The sequence below is a fragment of the Typha angustifolia genome, chromosome 8, assembly GCF_048772165.1.
Source record: "Typha angustifolia cultivar Huaian chromosome 8, ASM4877216v1, whole genome shotgun sequence".
In the NCBI taxonomy this organism is placed as follows: Eukaryota; Viridiplantae; Streptophyta; class Magnoliopsida; order Poales; family Typhaceae; genus Typha; species Typha angustifolia.
Genome location: NC_133246.1, coordinates 621,922 through 638,849, shown reverse-complemented (window position 1 = coordinate 638,849; position 16,928 = coordinate 621,922). Strand labels below are relative to the sequence as shown.

At 39.2% G+C, this 16,928-nt stretch overlaps 4 protein-coding genes across 8 annotated transcripts; 3 read left to right on the top strand and 1 right to left on the bottom strand.

The window, feature by feature from the left end:
• Positions 1-115: 115 nt before the first annotated feature.
• On the top strand, positions 116-7,913 carry LOC140764935 (uncharacterized). 5 transcript variants are annotated; one of them, XM_073103807.1, is made up of 13 exons: positions 116-416; positions 517-703; positions 792-1,031; positions 1,146-1,319; positions 1,993-2,674; positions 2,766-2,850; positions 3,630-3,717; positions 4,871-5,055; positions 6,772-6,904; positions 6,996-7,132; positions 7,227-7,301; positions 7,466-7,576; positions 7,666-7,913. In XM_073103807.1, the coding sequence occupies exons 4-13, from the start codon at positions 1,169-1,171 to the stop codon at positions 7,696-7,698; spliced, it is 1,680 nt and encodes a 559-aa protein (XP_072959908.1). In that variant the 5' UTR covers positions 116-416; positions 517-703; positions 792-1,031; positions 1,146-1,168; the 3' UTR covers positions 7,699-7,913. The 5 variants fall into 5 exon arrangements, 3 of the variants coding, with proteins under 3 accessions (XP_072959908.1, XP_072959909.1, XP_072959906.1); XR_012105113.1 differs by lacking the exon at positions 792-1,031 and having other exon boundaries at positions 117-416; positions 517-624; positions 7,666-7,768; positions 7,853-7,913; XR_012105112.1 differs by lacking the exon at positions 792-1,031 and having other exon boundaries at positions 117-416; positions 517-624; positions 7,666-7,768; positions 7,847-7,913.
• Positions 7,914-9,182: 1,269 nt separating this feature from the next.
• Positions 9,183-9,883, top strand: LOC140764937 (uncharacterized). The gene has a single exon (XM_073103810.1). It carries the CDS (start codon positions 9,250-9,252, stop codon positions 9,661-9,663), a length of 414 nt encoding a protein of 137 aa, XP_072959911.1. The 5' UTR covers positions 9,183-9,249; the 3' UTR covers positions 9,664-9,883.
• A 560-nt stretch (positions 9,884-10,443) lies between these two features.
• LOC140764938 (anaphase-promoting complex subunit 11) lies at positions 10,444-12,279 on the top strand. The gene is made up of 2 exons (XM_073103811.1): positions 10,444-10,524; positions 11,892-12,279. Exon 2 carries the CDS (start codon positions 11,907-11,909, stop codon positions 12,159-12,161), a length of 255 nt encoding a protein of 84 aa, XP_072959912.1. The 5' UTR covers positions 10,444-10,524; positions 11,892-11,906; the 3' UTR covers positions 12,162-12,279.
• Positions 12,280-14,336: 2,057 nt separating this feature from the next.
• Positions 14,337-16,448, bottom strand: LOC140765517 (transcription factor Y1-like). Its single transcript, XM_073104647.1, has 3 exons — positions 16,204-16,448; positions 15,955-16,084; positions 14,337-15,232 (listed from the first exon to the last, which is right to left on the bottom strand). The coding sequence occupies exons 1-3, from the start codon at positions 16,334-16,336 to the stop codon at positions 14,473-14,475; spliced, it is 1,023 nt and encodes a 340-aa protein (XP_072960748.1). The 5' UTR covers positions 16,337-16,448; the 3' UTR covers positions 14,337-14,472.
• Between the last annotated feature and the right edge of the window lie 480 nt (positions 16,449-16,928).

Here is a 16,928-nt window from a genome sequence, read left to right as displayed (position 1 = left end):
TTGGGCTTGGGCTTGGGCCTAAGAACTCTTGGATAAATTTGAACACGTAGTTGTCCATAAAACGTTTAAACACATAGTTATCCATAAAAGGAGGAGTTAGAGACGATACCAGTGTGTGTGTCTTCTATGCTATGAGAGCCTCTGCGCCTATAGCAGCATATAAGGGGCAACGCCTTGTACGGAAAAAGCCTCCACTAATACGCGACCTCCGATAAGAGAAGAAAAATACAGTGACTGAAAGAAAAGAGACAAAAGCCGATTCACAGTTGCGGAGTCTCCAAAAAGGTGCGTCTCAGCGAAGACTGGTCCCAAGTGCTCCTCCCTTTCTTTTCCGTTTATGGCAAGCAAAGATCCGGTGGGCCAAAACCGTCGGGTTCGAAAGGACCGGGTTTAGGGTTTCTGGCCCCCTCCTCTTGGTAAGATTCCTCGACGATCCATCGTAGTTCTCGACGGTATTCGGATTCTTTCGCAAGTTAGGAATGGAATATTCGATCAATGCGTTGTTTCTTTTGTTAGATTTGGATTCGTTTGAGGCTTTGAAGTGAGCATTTGCTCGCTACTTGTATGATGTGGAGTGAGGATGACAGATGAATGAAGTCTTAGCCTCTGGTTGGGAGTCTTGAGGTAAATTATGACCCTGTATTGCTGCGAAAGAAGTTGTTCTCGAAAGATCTATTTTCACACTTGAAAACTCTAATCGCAAGTTAGTAAACTTTTCCTTCTCTTCAGTCTTTGTGCAAGCAGAGTCATGCGGTCAATTCTAATGCATACTTTTTAAAATCTTACTCCAGAAAATATAAGTTATTGTTTTGGTCCTTATATAACTAAGAGAAGTTGTGATATTTGGTCGTGGGCATCAACAAATATGGCATTCCATAAGAAGTGATTGTGAACATGTGGAATATGGAGGCTTTGTCTTGCAATTTCTGAAATATCTCCAGAATTTTCTTCAGACTGAAATAGTTCTCATGATGAAGCTTCTGTCATTGTTAAAACAGATTTTGGGTTACAGGAAGCCGGTGATTGATTTAGTTAAGCTGCATTAAAGGCCCAGATTTCGTAATTATAGCTTCTTAGTTCTTATTGGATGTTTAAATATTACCACTGAGTTGCTTATATTTTTTCTATTTCTCTTCCTTTTGTAGGCTGAACACACTTGATTTAAATCATGGGATGTCATTGGAAAGGAACTCAGGGTGGCGCTGAGAATGTGGAATATATAAATGATAAGGGAGCCATCTGTTTGCATGCTTTTTCAGATTTGTCACACATATCACCAGCAACATTTATTTTTCTCTTAAAAGAATGCTACATATATGGTAAGTACTTGTTAGTTTAATCTTGTGAAGGAAAATATCGATAACTCTATAAATGCTAAGATGAAGTTCAGTAGACTGAAGGAGATCATTTAAATTATAATCAAAGTCAGACTGCATTTGATGAGTACATGTGCTTTTCCAGGTCATATCTTTTTCAATTTGGTTCTTTTAGTTTATCAAATCAAACATGAGTGGGGGGTGAAAAAGAAGAAGAATTCCATACATGTAATTCTTCCCTATGTGCATATATTTGTCTGCCCATCAGCCACCGAGATTATGCACTGATAATGTGTAAATTTAATTGGTTGGACCATGCTTTGCTTTGTTTTAACATGTCCTGCAGGCCTGTCAGCTAGGTTCATATCTTGCCTTTTCAGACAAACTCAAGCACACAACCTTGTCAGTTGCGTGCCTTAAGTTTCCTTCTCCTGAACATTTCGCAATTTATTCTGGATCGAGAGAGCTCAGAATTTCTATTGTCAGAATAGAGCACAAAGTCAAGTTTTAGGGCATGAACTATCTTTTAACCACATCCAATTCAAGTGAATCCTATCTGTTTCGATGCCTGAAGTCAAGATATATTGGTTTTTGTATTCTCTGTTGGGTGTCAAATTTGATCGTCTGTTTATAATGCGGAAAAATATATAATTCACACTTATATGTAATTTTGTAGGTACTCATAAAGCAACTCGCAAGTTCAGAATACTTCAGCAGCATGTCTTAAGAGCTCTGCATAATGCACCCCTGCCTGGTCCATTCACTTTTGTCGTCCGATGCCTTTACGTCATTCCATTATTGGGACAAACATATGCTGAAGGGTTCAGTCACATGCTTATATCCTGTTTACGGCATTTTAAAGCTCTAGAATCTGTCCAAAAGGATTTTTCTGATGCAAAGCAACTTGCTGTGCGCTTGGTTCTTGATATTCTTGCTTCTTCTGTTATACATGAGGAGCGCATACTTATAAAATTGTTGGAGACATTTGATATTGAGTTGAAAGATATTGCATACAAAATATGTGGTTCAGAGTTGAATGATGGAGATATAGATAAAACAAAGTCATATATGGAACACTGCATATATGGCTTTATTGAGTCGCAGTCATATATGACTGCTGTAACCCTGTTAGAACGATTTTCGATCCACTTGTCTGGAGAGTCTTTTCTAGTAAAGTTGATAGAAAGTAGTGAATTCAAAGCAGCAGAGAAGTGGGCTACTTTCATGGGAAAACCTATGACATGTTCACTTGTCCAGAAATATCTGGACATTAAAATGCTAAAGGATGCTTATGAGCTGGTCAAAGGAAACAATCTTATGCAGGAATTTCCAGACGTAAATCATTTGTACAAAGAAAGGTATGATCAGTTGGATCTAGTACAATAATTTAATACATACTTCTTTTCCATTTACAAGTAATTGATAAAAGGTATTCGATCCTTTTTGCAGCTTACTGAAGAAACTGGCAGAGAAAGGATGTTGGGACATTGCAGAACTTAGGACCAAAAAGGACAAAAAACTTCTAGAGTACCTGGTAAAATGTTGCTCTGCTATGAGACATGTCCAAGTTTGTGCAGGTTGCAACTTGCAACTGTCTATGTTATTTCTATGCTTGTATAGAATGTCAAGCAATCATCTTACTTGCACTTTTGAGGAATGCATCTGAAAATGTGGGGCTATCATGTATTTTTTGAGGTAAGTAAAAGAAATAAATAGAAAGGCCTCCAGTAGGATTTAAAAAGAAATGAAGAAAATGGGAATAGAGTATAGGAACATTAGAAAAAGAATGAAGTCAGCATGCGTTGCTTGTCATGATCTGAGAAGAATGGAGGCAAGAGCAGCACTTGGCATAAGAATTAGAAACTTTTGGAAGGGATTCTATCAATACCAACTTGGTGTAAGAATTAGAAACATTTGGAAGGGATTCTATCAATACCAGAAACCTAGGAATTATAGGATTCCTCATCTTCAATATTGAGAGCTGTGCATTTGTTTCGAACATTTATTATGATTCTCATTGTCGTCCTGTTCAAATGTATTCTTCCTTCCTCGTTTTACCCTACTTGAGAAACCTTGTGAGTAAAATATAATTCTGTTATTATTCTCTACTGCACTTAACTCTTTTACAAATTATATTATAGTTGATGTATCTAGTATATTTTAACTAACCTTGTTGGACACTATAATATTGTGTCTCTGCAACTTCTCTCCAAGAAGCATTAACAGATAACCATGTGAAATAATTCTAGTCCTATTTTGTAAATCCATCTAAGATACCGTTTAAGATTTGCTCCTGTGCTCATGCTATTGTAGGTATATCTGGCTATGGAGGCTGGTTACATGGAGAAAGTTGACGAGCTTTGCCAGCGTTACTCCCTAGAAGGATTTGTCAATTCCTTGGGTATACATAATCTATCTCTTGGAATTTATAAGATCATAATGAGTGCATCTTAGTGATATCATTTGTCTTCTTAATATACTTGAATTTGTTTGCCGATTACAATCTCAGCTCTACTTTATTGCTCTGAACATTACTTTTCCACATAAGATATATTTGAGATCACTGGATCTTTTCGTTTGTCTATTGTTCACAATATTCGCATTAGGCCAAAATTATTAGGTGAAATAATAAATTGAGAATGGTGCATTATACTGCAGATAGAACAAGTATGGAATGAAAGACTATACTCAAGTTTTGATGCAACTATATCATTTACTTGTATATTATATATATATATATATATATATATATATATATATATATATATATATATATATATATAGTTGGGGGTGTGTGTGTGTGTGTGTGTGTGTGTGTGTGTGTGTGTGTGTGTGTAGAATCGCAGTTCATGGAAGTTTGCAATCTTTGAACTTCATCATCTGGCTGCAGTTCCTGCACATTTATGTGCAAACATTTGTACCGACAAGTCATAAAGTGATAAAAGTTTAAAGTATCGATACTAGAATTGGAAAAATTGAAACATGGACTATAGGGAGGCACTGAATTATAAATTATATTGAAATTTATGGCACACTTATCTTCTTTGGGGAAAAATATTTTTACAGTAGACCCACCGAAGAAGACAGATTTGGGTTACAAAAGGACGTTTTCCTCAAGGAAACCTCCAAAGGAGCACTTAGAGTAAGAGTAAGAATGAGTGGGAACAGAGAGTTGCACCCTTGGACATGATTGAACATCCAGAATGTCAGAGGAATATAAAGAATAAGAATACAGAATTATCTCTTCAGATATGAAACCAGCACCATACATGTAGATATGAATATGTATATCTTTTGCATATCTTATATATTCTCTTAGTCCTTGTTAGAATAGAACAACTTAAGTATGCTAAATTTAAATTACCAGGATTTGAGATTTCCCATTATTATTCTTGGTCGTTTGTGGCTGTCCTCTCTATCTTAGCACTGCAAATGATGCGTAATAATAATCCCTGTTATTATTATTGGCATCATTTCTTTGAATTCTGTCAGATTATTACTAATTTGTTTTTTTTAATGCTTCCATGCTGTTTAATCATTTTTGTATAATGTAGTGCCTGAAGAAGTTTGTTCGGGCACTGACTACTTGGATACAAAGAAGTTGGTTCTGGAGGACATTTTGTGGGTTGATGAGATTCATGGATTACTAACTGCTACAAAATATATTGAGGGATGTAAAATTGTTGGCATTGATTGTGAATGGAAACCAAATTATGAAAAAGGCAGCCAGCCAAGCAAGGTATGTGGTCATCATTGTAAATTGATATCTATAGCAGGTCCTTATATTTCTATTTTTTTTTTTCTCTTCTGAAATGCGTATCTTGTTTGTCATCCTTTTATAATGAGAACTGTGGGTGATGCAATATCAGTAACAGCATGGTCTCCTTTGGTAGTAATTATCCATTACTACTGTATTTTTAGTCCTTGGATTCTCTAAAGTCTAAAATGTGCTTGATGCTTGATCCTGTTTGGGTGGAGTTCTTTTCCACCACCAAGTATTCTCTGTTACTAATCAACAGCTTTCCTATGAGTTAACCTTTAGATGCCTGGTATGATACAGAAGAAATAGAAGTGGCCCAGTTGTCTTGGTAGTCATCCTTTTCATTCTTTGCTTCTCTAGAAATATGGAGCCCATATGTCAAACTCAGGATGTGATAGTGAAAGATAAATGAATTTGTTATTGTTTCTGCAGTTTATTGTCGGAATATACTGCTGCATGTAATGTAAATTCTATAATCGGCATTGCAGATGGGATTTGTCAAAGGATACCTAATATTAGATGGCTCTACTTAATAAAATATGGGTTCTTGTGGTCATATTAGCCAAGGTCCCAAACATTGGTTTTCGAGATTGGAATCGGCTGCCTGGAAAACGATATATTGGCAAATATTGGCCGGTCATTTTATTGGAGTATTTTTTTTTATTATAAGATATTTTTTAATTGTTGTAAAATACAAAAAAATCTAACAATTCAGGAAAAAGTGACAAATAAAACAGGAAAATTCTCTCTCCCTCTCTCCCTCTCTCCCTCTCTCCCTCTCTGTTGCAGCAGCAACAACAAGGATAAGGTTTTCTCTTTTTCTATCTTCCCCTCTCTCCCTCCCCTCCCCCTCTCTCTCCTCCCTCTCTCTCTTCCTTTCTCCTTACTGCAATAACAGCCTTTCCCACTATGCAATGGCCCTCTCTTTGCTGCTGCAACAAGGAGACAGAGGGAGAGGGGGAGGGAGGAGAAAAAAAAATTGAAAACCCTAACCAAAGAAAAAACTCCTCACCTTGCCAGAGAACTACTCGTCAGAGTTTATCGTTGGGAAACTACTCGGTGTGGCTTGTTGCTGTAGGATCGAGAAGATGCATCGAGAGATCGAGGGAGAGGTAGTGAGATAGAGATTTGAGAAGAGATGAGAGCGTGAGAGAGAAAAAAGAAATTTTTTAATTAACTGGGTTTGTTTCCAGTTTTCATCCAACCCATTTCAGCCAAAATGGGTCCGAAAGGCCCGATAAGATTTATTCCAGCCTGAAACCATTTAAAAAGTTGGTTTTAGGTATGGCCAATCCCAGTTTCGGTTGAAACTTCAATACATGCATGCAACATTTGATATGTCTAGTGAGCATAGCAAGATGAGATTGTCATAGGCCCACCTGATAAAATATGGCTTGTGTTAGAATTAAGAACACTAACGTAGAATTAGATGTTATTTAGGTTGATTTGTGTCCCCATGGTACTTTAGTAAGTAGTAACCAATTAAATATGATCAAGATAACAAATGATAATCCAAGTAGTAAAGTCCGCAAGGTTTCAAGATTCACACTTGTCATTCTTGTATATATGCAAGACTGGCCATCTTAACTGTATTCTTTTCTCCATAGAACTGGGTCCTATATTTTTGCCTTCTCTTGTTCTGTCTGTGTTACTTGTTGAAGTTCATCAACTGATCTTAACCAACTATTTTATCAGGTATCCATCATGCAAATTGCTTCAGAGAAGAAAGCGTTCATCTTTGATTTGATAAGATTATATGAGGATGAGCCCAAAGCATTGGACAGTTGCTTTAGGCGCATATTGTGCTCTTCTAAAATTCTGAAGCTCGGTATGCGTTAGAATCGGAAAGACTACATAAACTACTTTTTTCAAGGGCAAAAGTGTTATTTATTTCCTTTCCCACTTTATGCAACCTATAGGCTATAACTTGCAATGTGATCTTCATCAACTCTCGCACTCTTATGGGGACTTGGAATGTTTCAGCTCCTACCAAATGCTTCTTGACATTCAAAAACTGTTCAAGGAGCCTAGTGGTGGTTTGTCTGGGTTGGCCAAGGTACTTTGATGAACATTGGGATAGTAGTCTTGTTATGTAAATCGCTCACTTGCCTTATTCACCATTCTTTTATCTTGTTGTTGTTGTTGACCAGAAAATATTAGGAGCTGGTTTGAACAAGACTAGGCGGAACAGTAACTGGGAGCAACGACCTTTAAGTCAAAATCAGGTTCTTTTCTTTGTCTCTGCTGTTGTTCCCCATAATGTGAGATTACAAAATAGCTACTAATGTCTTAGCTATATATATATATATAACAACCGAGTTTTTAAGGGAAAGAAAGAAAAAAGTCTTAAAGTGATTGATTCTATTAGAGATTGCTTGTACTTCTGCAGAAAGAGTATGCTGCTCTTGATGCTGTTGTTCTTGTCCATATATTCCATTGTGTCCGTGGCCAGCCTCATTTTAGTGGAGAAGGGAGCAAAGTTGGATGGAAGTCTCACATTGTAAGTACTGGAAATATGCTGGCAAGCGAAGATGTATCTCTTTATATGTGATTCCTGATCAGTAACATACCGCTGTAACTGTTATGCAGGTTTCTCGCATGAGTAACACAAGGCGTATTTAATGTGTAATGCATCTTAAATTAAAATACTGGTTGCGATGATTGGAAATCATCTGAACAGTTTATTTTCCAGGTCAATTTTCTTTTCTCCTGGAATACATCTGCTGTATATCTTGTTCGTATTTTCTTGATCATCAGTCCATGTCACCAGCTACAGGTCCCCTATGTAAATACATGCATTGTACAGACTTCTCATAGAAACTGGAGTCATTATCGCCTTCCGGTTTTCATTTTCCCTGATTGACTTGTACTCTGCTGTAACTTCCAGGTTAGTGGTCTATCGTTTTATTTAATAGATAGGTATGCCTTATTAATGATTTCAATAATGCTGTGAATCTACTGTGGATTCGTCACCTCTGCCAGGTACATCACAATAGATAATTTCATCAATTCCTTCTCTCTTTTTTTTCCTTTTGAATTGATTTTTAGAGTTTTCTTTAAGGATTCCCAATAAGAGAATTGGATTTATTCAGTATGGTTTGACTGGTCAAACTAGATATTAATGCTCACCGAGACCAAGGAAGTAGTTTTAAGATCTATAGGTACTGAGCTGCTGCTGCTGGTAGACAAATTTAATAATTACTTAAGATTATATAAACATCATCTTGCTCCAAAAGCAACTATTAGCCTATTACTGTTGGTGAACGTCACCCGTATCGATATTGGGTTTGTGTTAGAATTTGCGCTTCATGCATGTGAATTGCACGTGCTCTGCTACTCTATGCTCGTGGTAGCTTACACTATAATCCCTGGTGTTAATCAAATGACGAGGTACTATTATGATGTCACCTTGAATTTTGTTGCTTATTTTAAATTTTTATAACTAAATAAGCGTGCTTAAAGGATTGTACTCCCCCCCCCCCCCCCCCCCCCCCCCCCACCCCCAACCCCCTCTAGTAATTGAGTTATATCGGACAAAGGTTTAGATTCTTTATTTGCGATACAGTTTTTATATATATTTGCATGATTTGATTGTTTATTTTTTTCTCTAGAGGAGGGTTGGTATTATTGTTTAATTTATATGTTGGAGAGCTAATCTCTTTATTTAGCTTATAATGATAAGCTTATAGACTTAGGTGGCTTTTGGTTGTAAAATGTCTTCAAAACTTATACCGGTATAGCTTCTATGTAGAAAAAATATGTAATATATAGCTTTTATTTTATTATAACCTTATGATATGAGATTATGGTAGTCAATATTAAGAGATTATCATTTTCCTTAATTTATTCTTGGGTTGAAGGTACTTAATTCTAGAAATATAAATTCCCCAACCATCTCTATGCCACCACTGTCCTTTACAGTCAACAATTCATGGAATCATGGTGGCCCCACATTACTTTTTTAAACATTTCTATATACCTACATAGTTTTCCACATAACTCTAAGCCCAAACTCTGTCTCTCTGTCTCTCTCTCTCTCTCTCTCGCTCTCTCTCAACCGTTGAATTCATCCCGGACAGCTAAAATCCGTTTCTCTCCTCTCCCTCGAAGAAGGAAACACTACCCCTAGTTTAAGAAAATCCCAACCAACCCCTCTCTCTCTCTCTCTCTTCCATGGCGGACATCGACCGCACCAACCGGAAGGACATTCGCTCCTACGCCGAGTTCGACCGTGGCCACCACAGCGGCCTCCGCGCCGGAGGAGACGACTACGACCGCGGCTACCGGAATGAGTTCCGCTCCTACTCCGGCGGCGACCGGAAGCTGGAGATCGTGAAGGGCAACGTCTTCAGCGCGAACCAGATGTACGTGACGACCCGCCCGAGATCGCCGGAGCCGCAGTACCCTCCGCGTCGCCGAAGCGCCGGCACGTCGGGGGCGTGGTGCTTCAGCGACCCGGAGATGAAGCGGCGGAGGAGGGTTGCGAGCTATAAGGTGTACTCCGTGGAAGGGAAGGTGAAGTCGTCGCTAAAGAAGGGGTTTCGATGGATCAAGGTCAAGTGCTCCGAGATCATCCATGGATGGTAAAAAGATGAGGAAGAGGAAGAGGAAGAGAGAGAGGGGTGTTTATGTAATTTGGGGAGGTGGTTTGCTGATGTTCCCAATATGGTATACTTGGGGAGGAGTCATATTATGAATATATGCTTGTTCTAATCCAAAAGTGTACGCTTGGAATCGTGCATCATATTAATTTGGATTTTTCTTATTACTTTCGAAGTCTTTTCATTTTATTTTTCTGGAGATCTGATAGATAGAGTATCCTGATGAAATGAGCATCACCCAAGGAGTTGGAAATATGAATAGTGTATTCATTGGATTCTCACCATTTTTTTGGTTATATTCTGAGTCTTATTCTACCATGGCATTTGGAATCGCATTGGAGCTATCTGGAGTCATGACTCCCACGAGATTACTGTCCACTTGTCCTCTCTCTATTAGTGAACTGAAGATGACTAAAAATTCAGAGAAATAAAAATCAACTTGTATTTTTTTTTTTTTTCCCTTTTGGTGTCATAATTTTCCCTTCTCTAACCTTTCCACATATTCTAGAAGGCCAACATATTAATCGATGAAGGCTTAGCTTAGAATTTAATTTAATTTTCCTTTAAAGTGAAGATTATTTTGATGAGAAACGGGGCCGGCCCATGTCTTCCGTATTGGGCCAACCCATGTCTTCCGGATAGGGCCGGCCCATCTATTCCGATTGTGATGGCCCATGTATTCCTTATTGGGCCGGCCCATCTCTTCCGGATTGGGCTGGCTTATAAATCGTTCTATTTTAAAACCCTACCTCTATTTTGAATCCTTCTCTCTCTCTCTCTCTCTCTCTCTCTCTCTCTCTCTCTCTCTCTGGGTCTGGAGACTGGAGGAGGGCGTGGTCGAGGAATAGTAAGTGCCTTTTCCTTCTTCATCAACTTAGGTTAGCGATGGAACGGTAGTATTATCTGAAAGCAGCGATCTGTATTGATTTGTGTCAGTTTTCCTTCCTTCTTTCGGCTGATTGATTATTGGATTGGATATTTTTCTTTTTTCCTTTTGAAATCTGAACTGGTGAGACATTTACTTGTGTTTATAGGCCATTTATTCTCTGATTAGGGTGGAATAGCTTCATGGTTGGTACTTCCTACTACGAGTGATGAGTTTTATAAGGTTGAGTTGGATTTCCTCCAACAGATTTCCTATCTAAAGAGGTTCTCTTTAGTTCATATATTTGTGAGGGGAATTTGCTGTGACCAAAAGAGAGAATCACAGTAATGAACACTCACAGGCACTTGATCTCTGCAAGAAATTAGGAACGAAGTGGATGAAACTTAGATGTTAAAATCTTGATGAGATTGGCATATCTGGTGCTTGATTTTAGATCCTAGAGACGCTTAACAATTGCTATCAGATGTAGCAACTAATACAATGGAGATTCGGAAGGTTAGTATTGCATTCCAAACTCCCTAAGAGAAGGGCTAAGGCATTTTTGTGCTAATTTTATACCCTGTCTTTTTTAATAGCTATCATATTCCTCTTGATGCTCAAGGCAATAATTTTTTGACACCAGTTAATAAGAAGAGGAAATAAGTTGAGTATGAGGTGACTTGTTGCGGTAGATACTTAAAGCTTTTCCTCAAAATATTGTTCATATAATGTGACTGCATTGGCTTCTAGTTGGATTATGCAAAGACCAGCTAGTTCTAACTTTTAAGCCACCATGGTCTGATAAGTTTTAAAACACTTGATTGCAATCCTTCTGTACTATTTCTGGGACTTCTTTGATCTCAAAAATTGAATGGAAAGGTGTCCATATAGGTATTCTGGGATTACAGGAACAACATGGGGTGTAGGATCTTCTGGTCAAGTAGGGGCAGCACGGTAGAACAGGTGAAAAGAGTAAAATAGAGGAAGAAAATATATTGTTGATTTAAAAGGCATAAGTCCGATCTAACAGAAGAAGGTCAATGTTTTGTGTTAGGGATCTTTTGTCCGCAATCTGATTGTATTGAATTTAGAAAAGTGTCTGTTGGGTCAAATTTCTGAGAGGGGTTGTGGTGTTGAAATCCCATTTACATGAGTTGACTTTGTTGGTTAATGATTAATGTTTTCCTCAACATCAGCTAATACTGAACTCTGTCTTTCCATCATTCAGCTTATTACAACTATCATAGGATCTAAATTATTTGCACGAAATACCTTGTATTTTATTTATGTATCTTGAATCAATAGACGCTATCATGGTACTGAACTGAGTCTTGAGTATCTCTATTTAGTTTGCAGGCAACACAATGAAGGTCAAGATACTACAGTGGCATGCTGTGGCTTCATGGACATGGGATGCGCAGGACGAAACATGCGGGATCTGCAGAATGGCATTCGATGGTTGCTGCCCTGACTGCAAATTCCCCGGCGACGATTGCCCGCTGATTTGGGGCGCCTGTAACCATTCTTTCCATCTTCATTGCATATTGAAGTGGGTAAACTCACAGACCCCTACACCCCATTGCCCTATGTGTCGCAGAGAGTGGCAGTTCAAAGGCTAAAGAGTGATGCACAGGATTAAAGTATTTGCACTTCGTTCCATGTTACTGAGAACTACTCTTCATATCTAAGTTGAATACTATCTGAATCTCTGATCAAAGTATTCGTTCGAAATAGTCAGTAATATTCTCATTTTATGTCTTGTTTTAGGATTTGATGAACTTAGAACACATTTCAATAGTCTCACATCTTTATCTCAATGATGTCTATATCTAATCATATATTCGTAAAAAATAAAAACAACAAGAACAGCTTCAAATGAATAGAACAACATATAACCAAAAAGACACTAACAGTAGGAACTCCCATGCATGCGTGTAAGCATGCACTGACACTAATAATCGTAGATATGAAAAACAAACATCCCAATTCTCAACCTCACGTCTTCATGCAGCTTAGTCGGTCATCTCTTCGTCGTCACAAGCCAGCTTTTCCAACCTTATCTGCTCGTAGAACTTGGCGATGAACTCGTCGGCCTTCGAGTCGATCTCTTCGTCCCCTCCTCCGCCTTCCTCCTCGCTGTCAGTGATGCCACCAAGCGAAAGGTCCTCCGCCGACATGTACCTGCTCATGCTATCGGTGGACGACGCGTGACTTCTCATGCTATCGGCGGACGAGAGCCCAGAAGACGGCGGCCCAGGAGCCACCTCGTAGAATGACTCGCCCTTGACGAGGGCCGTCGGTTTCGACGTAGCCGGGGCCAGTTGTTGGTGGTGGTGGTGGTGGTGGAGGGGACGGATGGCCGTCACGAACGCCCGCCATATGCTCTTGCTCCCGGGACGAGCTACCGCCCTGTCGGCCTCCGCAGGCGCCACCTTCTTGGGCTTCCGCCGCCGTAAGATCAAGCCCATGAGGCCCAACTTGGAGCGTTTCTTGGGCATCGGGGCGTTGTCCTTCCCAGCATCTTTCCCTCCTTTCTCTCGTTTCCCCATTGCAGGGGTTGGAGGAAAGAAGAGATTGAAAGAGAGAGAAAGAGAGTTCCCCTTAGTGGAGGTGAGAAAAGGGTGGAAGATTATATAGTTGAGGCTGGGAGAATATTTCGGAAGGTATGACAGCTGAGAAGAAGTGTAGCAATTTAGGCTAAATGTATTCTTAGTGGATGGCAATTGGCAAGGAGGAGATGAGAGAAGAAGACAAGCCCGGATTCGCAGGTGCGAGGCTTGAGGAACTCCAGTATTGAAACGGTCTCCTGGGCTACAAGGAGATGGATAATTCGATCGACTACTCCTCGTTGATACTTATAGCATGCTATCCTTGTACAAATACTACTCAGATTAGGAATACGCTTTTGTACAAATACCACTCAGATTAGGAGTAGACTTTTAATCTGATTAGGAATACTCATTCTATTCCAAATACTTCTCGGACTAGGAATATACTAGCATTACTTTGGTAACAGCTTTTATCTCCTAATCTGACCAAGAGATAAAATCAAATGAAAGTAAGTAAAAAGGATAATTTTTTGGATAATTTCAAGTAACGGCCACCCTATTTTTTTTTTTTAATTAATTTTTCATTAACGCCTCATCATTAAAGATATTGTCATTTAGTTACTCTTCTTTTCCTATAAGTTTCATGACACCCCCCGTTGACTAAACTTAACTATTTTATAATAAAAAGGTATTAACTAAATAATATTCTGTTAGAATATTAAAGATTACTTTTAAAATACATGAATTACTTTCCGGTGGGATAGTATAGTGTGATGAGTCTTAGGGAAAGTTTTTGATCTGATAGGGTTGAGTTTAAAATTTTACTAATTAATTACGTAGGCATCAGTCGATTGCAGCTTTGACTGGAAAGTGGACAAGTGATCAACTGAGTGGCATGTCAATAAGCTTTTGGTAGTCTAATTAACTAATAATATACCAAGACTAATGGACAAAAGAATACCATAATCTGCACAAACTTTAAACTATAGAGAGTCTTCCGAAAGTAAAATAATCGTCATCTCAAATGACTTGCCCTGCATGCAGCTACGTATGACGCTTTAGGAGCATAACATAACCAACCACACAACCAAAAAAATATAAATAAATAATCAACTGCACGCTCGAAGGATCCCGGAATGAGAGCATGGCCAGCAGTGTGCATGCATATAACCTTTTTGTGTTTATGCGTCTGAGAGAGGAAATAAGTATTAACCTCAGAGAGAGAGAGAGAGAGAGAGAGAGAGATTACGTAGAAAAAGGAAGAATCCGTCAAAAATACTAGATGACAATAAATCTTGGCACAATAATGAACACAACCACTCGAGAAATGTACTCCTCTTTTTTTACATGCTGTCTAATATATGGGAAGCAGCATCTTCTCTCAAAGGGCATCTGAAAGAAACCAACTAGCAAAGGACTCTTCTTCTTGGTACCCATGGTCCTCGCCATGCCATGCCCACATCTCCCCTGCCCCATCCAATAGCTCAGCTTCCAATCTCTCCAAGTCCCACTCCAATGGCTGGCCCACCTGGAAACCTCCCTCTACATGGCCCATTATTTCACTTTGGCCCACCACTATTCCATCTTCTCTTCCTTCTTTAAGGCCCATGGGCCCACTCTCCCCTTCATTACAATTTAACACCATGGCCCCACCTTCTCTCTCCTCGCTTGTGCTCATGGCAACACCAGAGTCTCTCTCCTGATTACTCCCATTCAGGAACATGGCTTCCATCTCCTCCATATCATCGCTCAGTTCCAACAGCCCACTGTCCATTATACTTGGGCTCAGAAGCCCACTTACCATCTCATAATCAGGACCTTCAATTGTAACACTACTAGCTTGGGTCGGTTCTGGGTCTAACACCATGCTATGCCCCTCGTCGCTATGTGCTACTGAATTTGAATTTAATGGGCTAACAATACTATCGTGCTTCTCTTTTTCAACGACTCCATTCTCCTTCCTCTTCTCCTTCGTCTTCTTCGTCGTCCACCGGCTGCTTCTACCGCTCCTCCGCTTGCCACCGGGTTCGACCGTCGTTGCCTCACCGTCGCCGTCGATTTTCCGGTTCAGATGCGAGTTCCAGTAATTCTTAATCTCATTGTCAGTTCTTCCTGGAAGATGGCCGGCTATCAAGGACCATCTGCATTAATTAATACACAACGATATTAGCATTTCCACGTGATGGGTACCAATAATTCTACTCTGACTATAAATTCATACGACCACATCAAACGCTAAAAATTAACCAGAGGTTTTCACTGATCGATCTACCTCACTCGAGTGATGTCCCATCACGCACAGGACAAAGTAGCATGCACGTATATCAGGGCTCTAGAAGTCACGATGTTTACAAAATTGCAACGTAGTACACCTCGAATGCTGGTATATGTGACTAGGTTAATAACTACATATATATATATATATATATATATATATATATATATTTCAAACATCATCCATTGCCAGTGGGGTACACTATAGGTCACAAGCAATTGCTATTAAATATTATAAATGAGACAGTATACAGTTGAACTGGCAGTCTGGCAACCATTATTACCTTCCATACTTGGCCACTCAAGCAAATCTCATAATTTAAAGCACAAATTTGCTTAGGGGTATCTCACAGAATGTCATTATTTAATAGCTAATAATTAAGAATCGATCATGCACGTATAAAAGTAAAAGGGCAAAACGAGGACTAGAATATTACACGATTTGTCTTTTTCGAACTAGTTCGAATACAAAATAGTAAGTTAAAAAAACTGGCTGACTTCTTTATCCATCCACAGATCTACCATACGTGTCTTCCACCAATAGAAACATGACAAAATTATTATTAATTTAAATATGACCAACGTTTACCTGTTCCCAAGAGTGGCATGGAGCTTGACAATGAGCTCTTCCTCCTCCTTGGAGATGTTACCTCTTTTGAGATCAGCTCTGAGGTAATTTATCCACCTAAGCCTGCAGCTCTTCCCACATCTCAGGAGCCCTACCCAAAGGAACAAGGAGCTCCTATTTAGCCATGGCAATTATAACTATAACTATATATATATATATATATATATACTTGGAAGAAAAATAATATTGTGTACTTCTACATATGCCTACCTGCATTCTTCGGCAAGGATCTCCAGGACCCTTCACCATTTTCATTAATGTACTTCATCAGAGTCTGGTCCTCTTCAGCCGTCCATCTTCCTTTCTTCAAACCCACCTTTGCACAACACGGAGCTCTTCCCATTAATTTCTAGCTCTCAAAGTGTCAAGAAGTTTTGTATTAGAGAAAGAGAGAGGGAGGGAGAGAGGGAGGGAGAGATGAAGGAGGAGGGGAGGGTATGTGATTTGCTTAGATGAGTCTGCTAGAGTTCAAAAGAGTTGGTGTGGGAGTATATATAATAAACAAAGTTACGAAACACTGATGGCATAAGAAATATAGAATTAGAGCTCCATCCAAGAAACGTGCGGTTTAAAAATTGGACACGAGTTTGACATGTGGTTCGGCGTTACCGTGGCTTGAGCCCCAGCTATTCATAGCTTCACGGCATTCGAATCAACCACGTCGGTGTCCTCTCTCTCTCTCTCTCTCTCTCTTGCAATTTTACATTACCACCTTAAGGTATCGGCAATTGGATGTCAACAGGATGACGACCGAAATGGAGTACTCAATTACAAAGCTGAAGTTGATGCAAATTTATTACTCTTTATTTCCATCTCATTATATGACCATTATGGCTTCGCATCGTTTTGCAGGTTAACTTTGCCAGTACTGCTCGAATTGGTCCCAGATCTGCGGCTGCTTCTCCTCACAACTTCATATAATTGTATCAGATGGT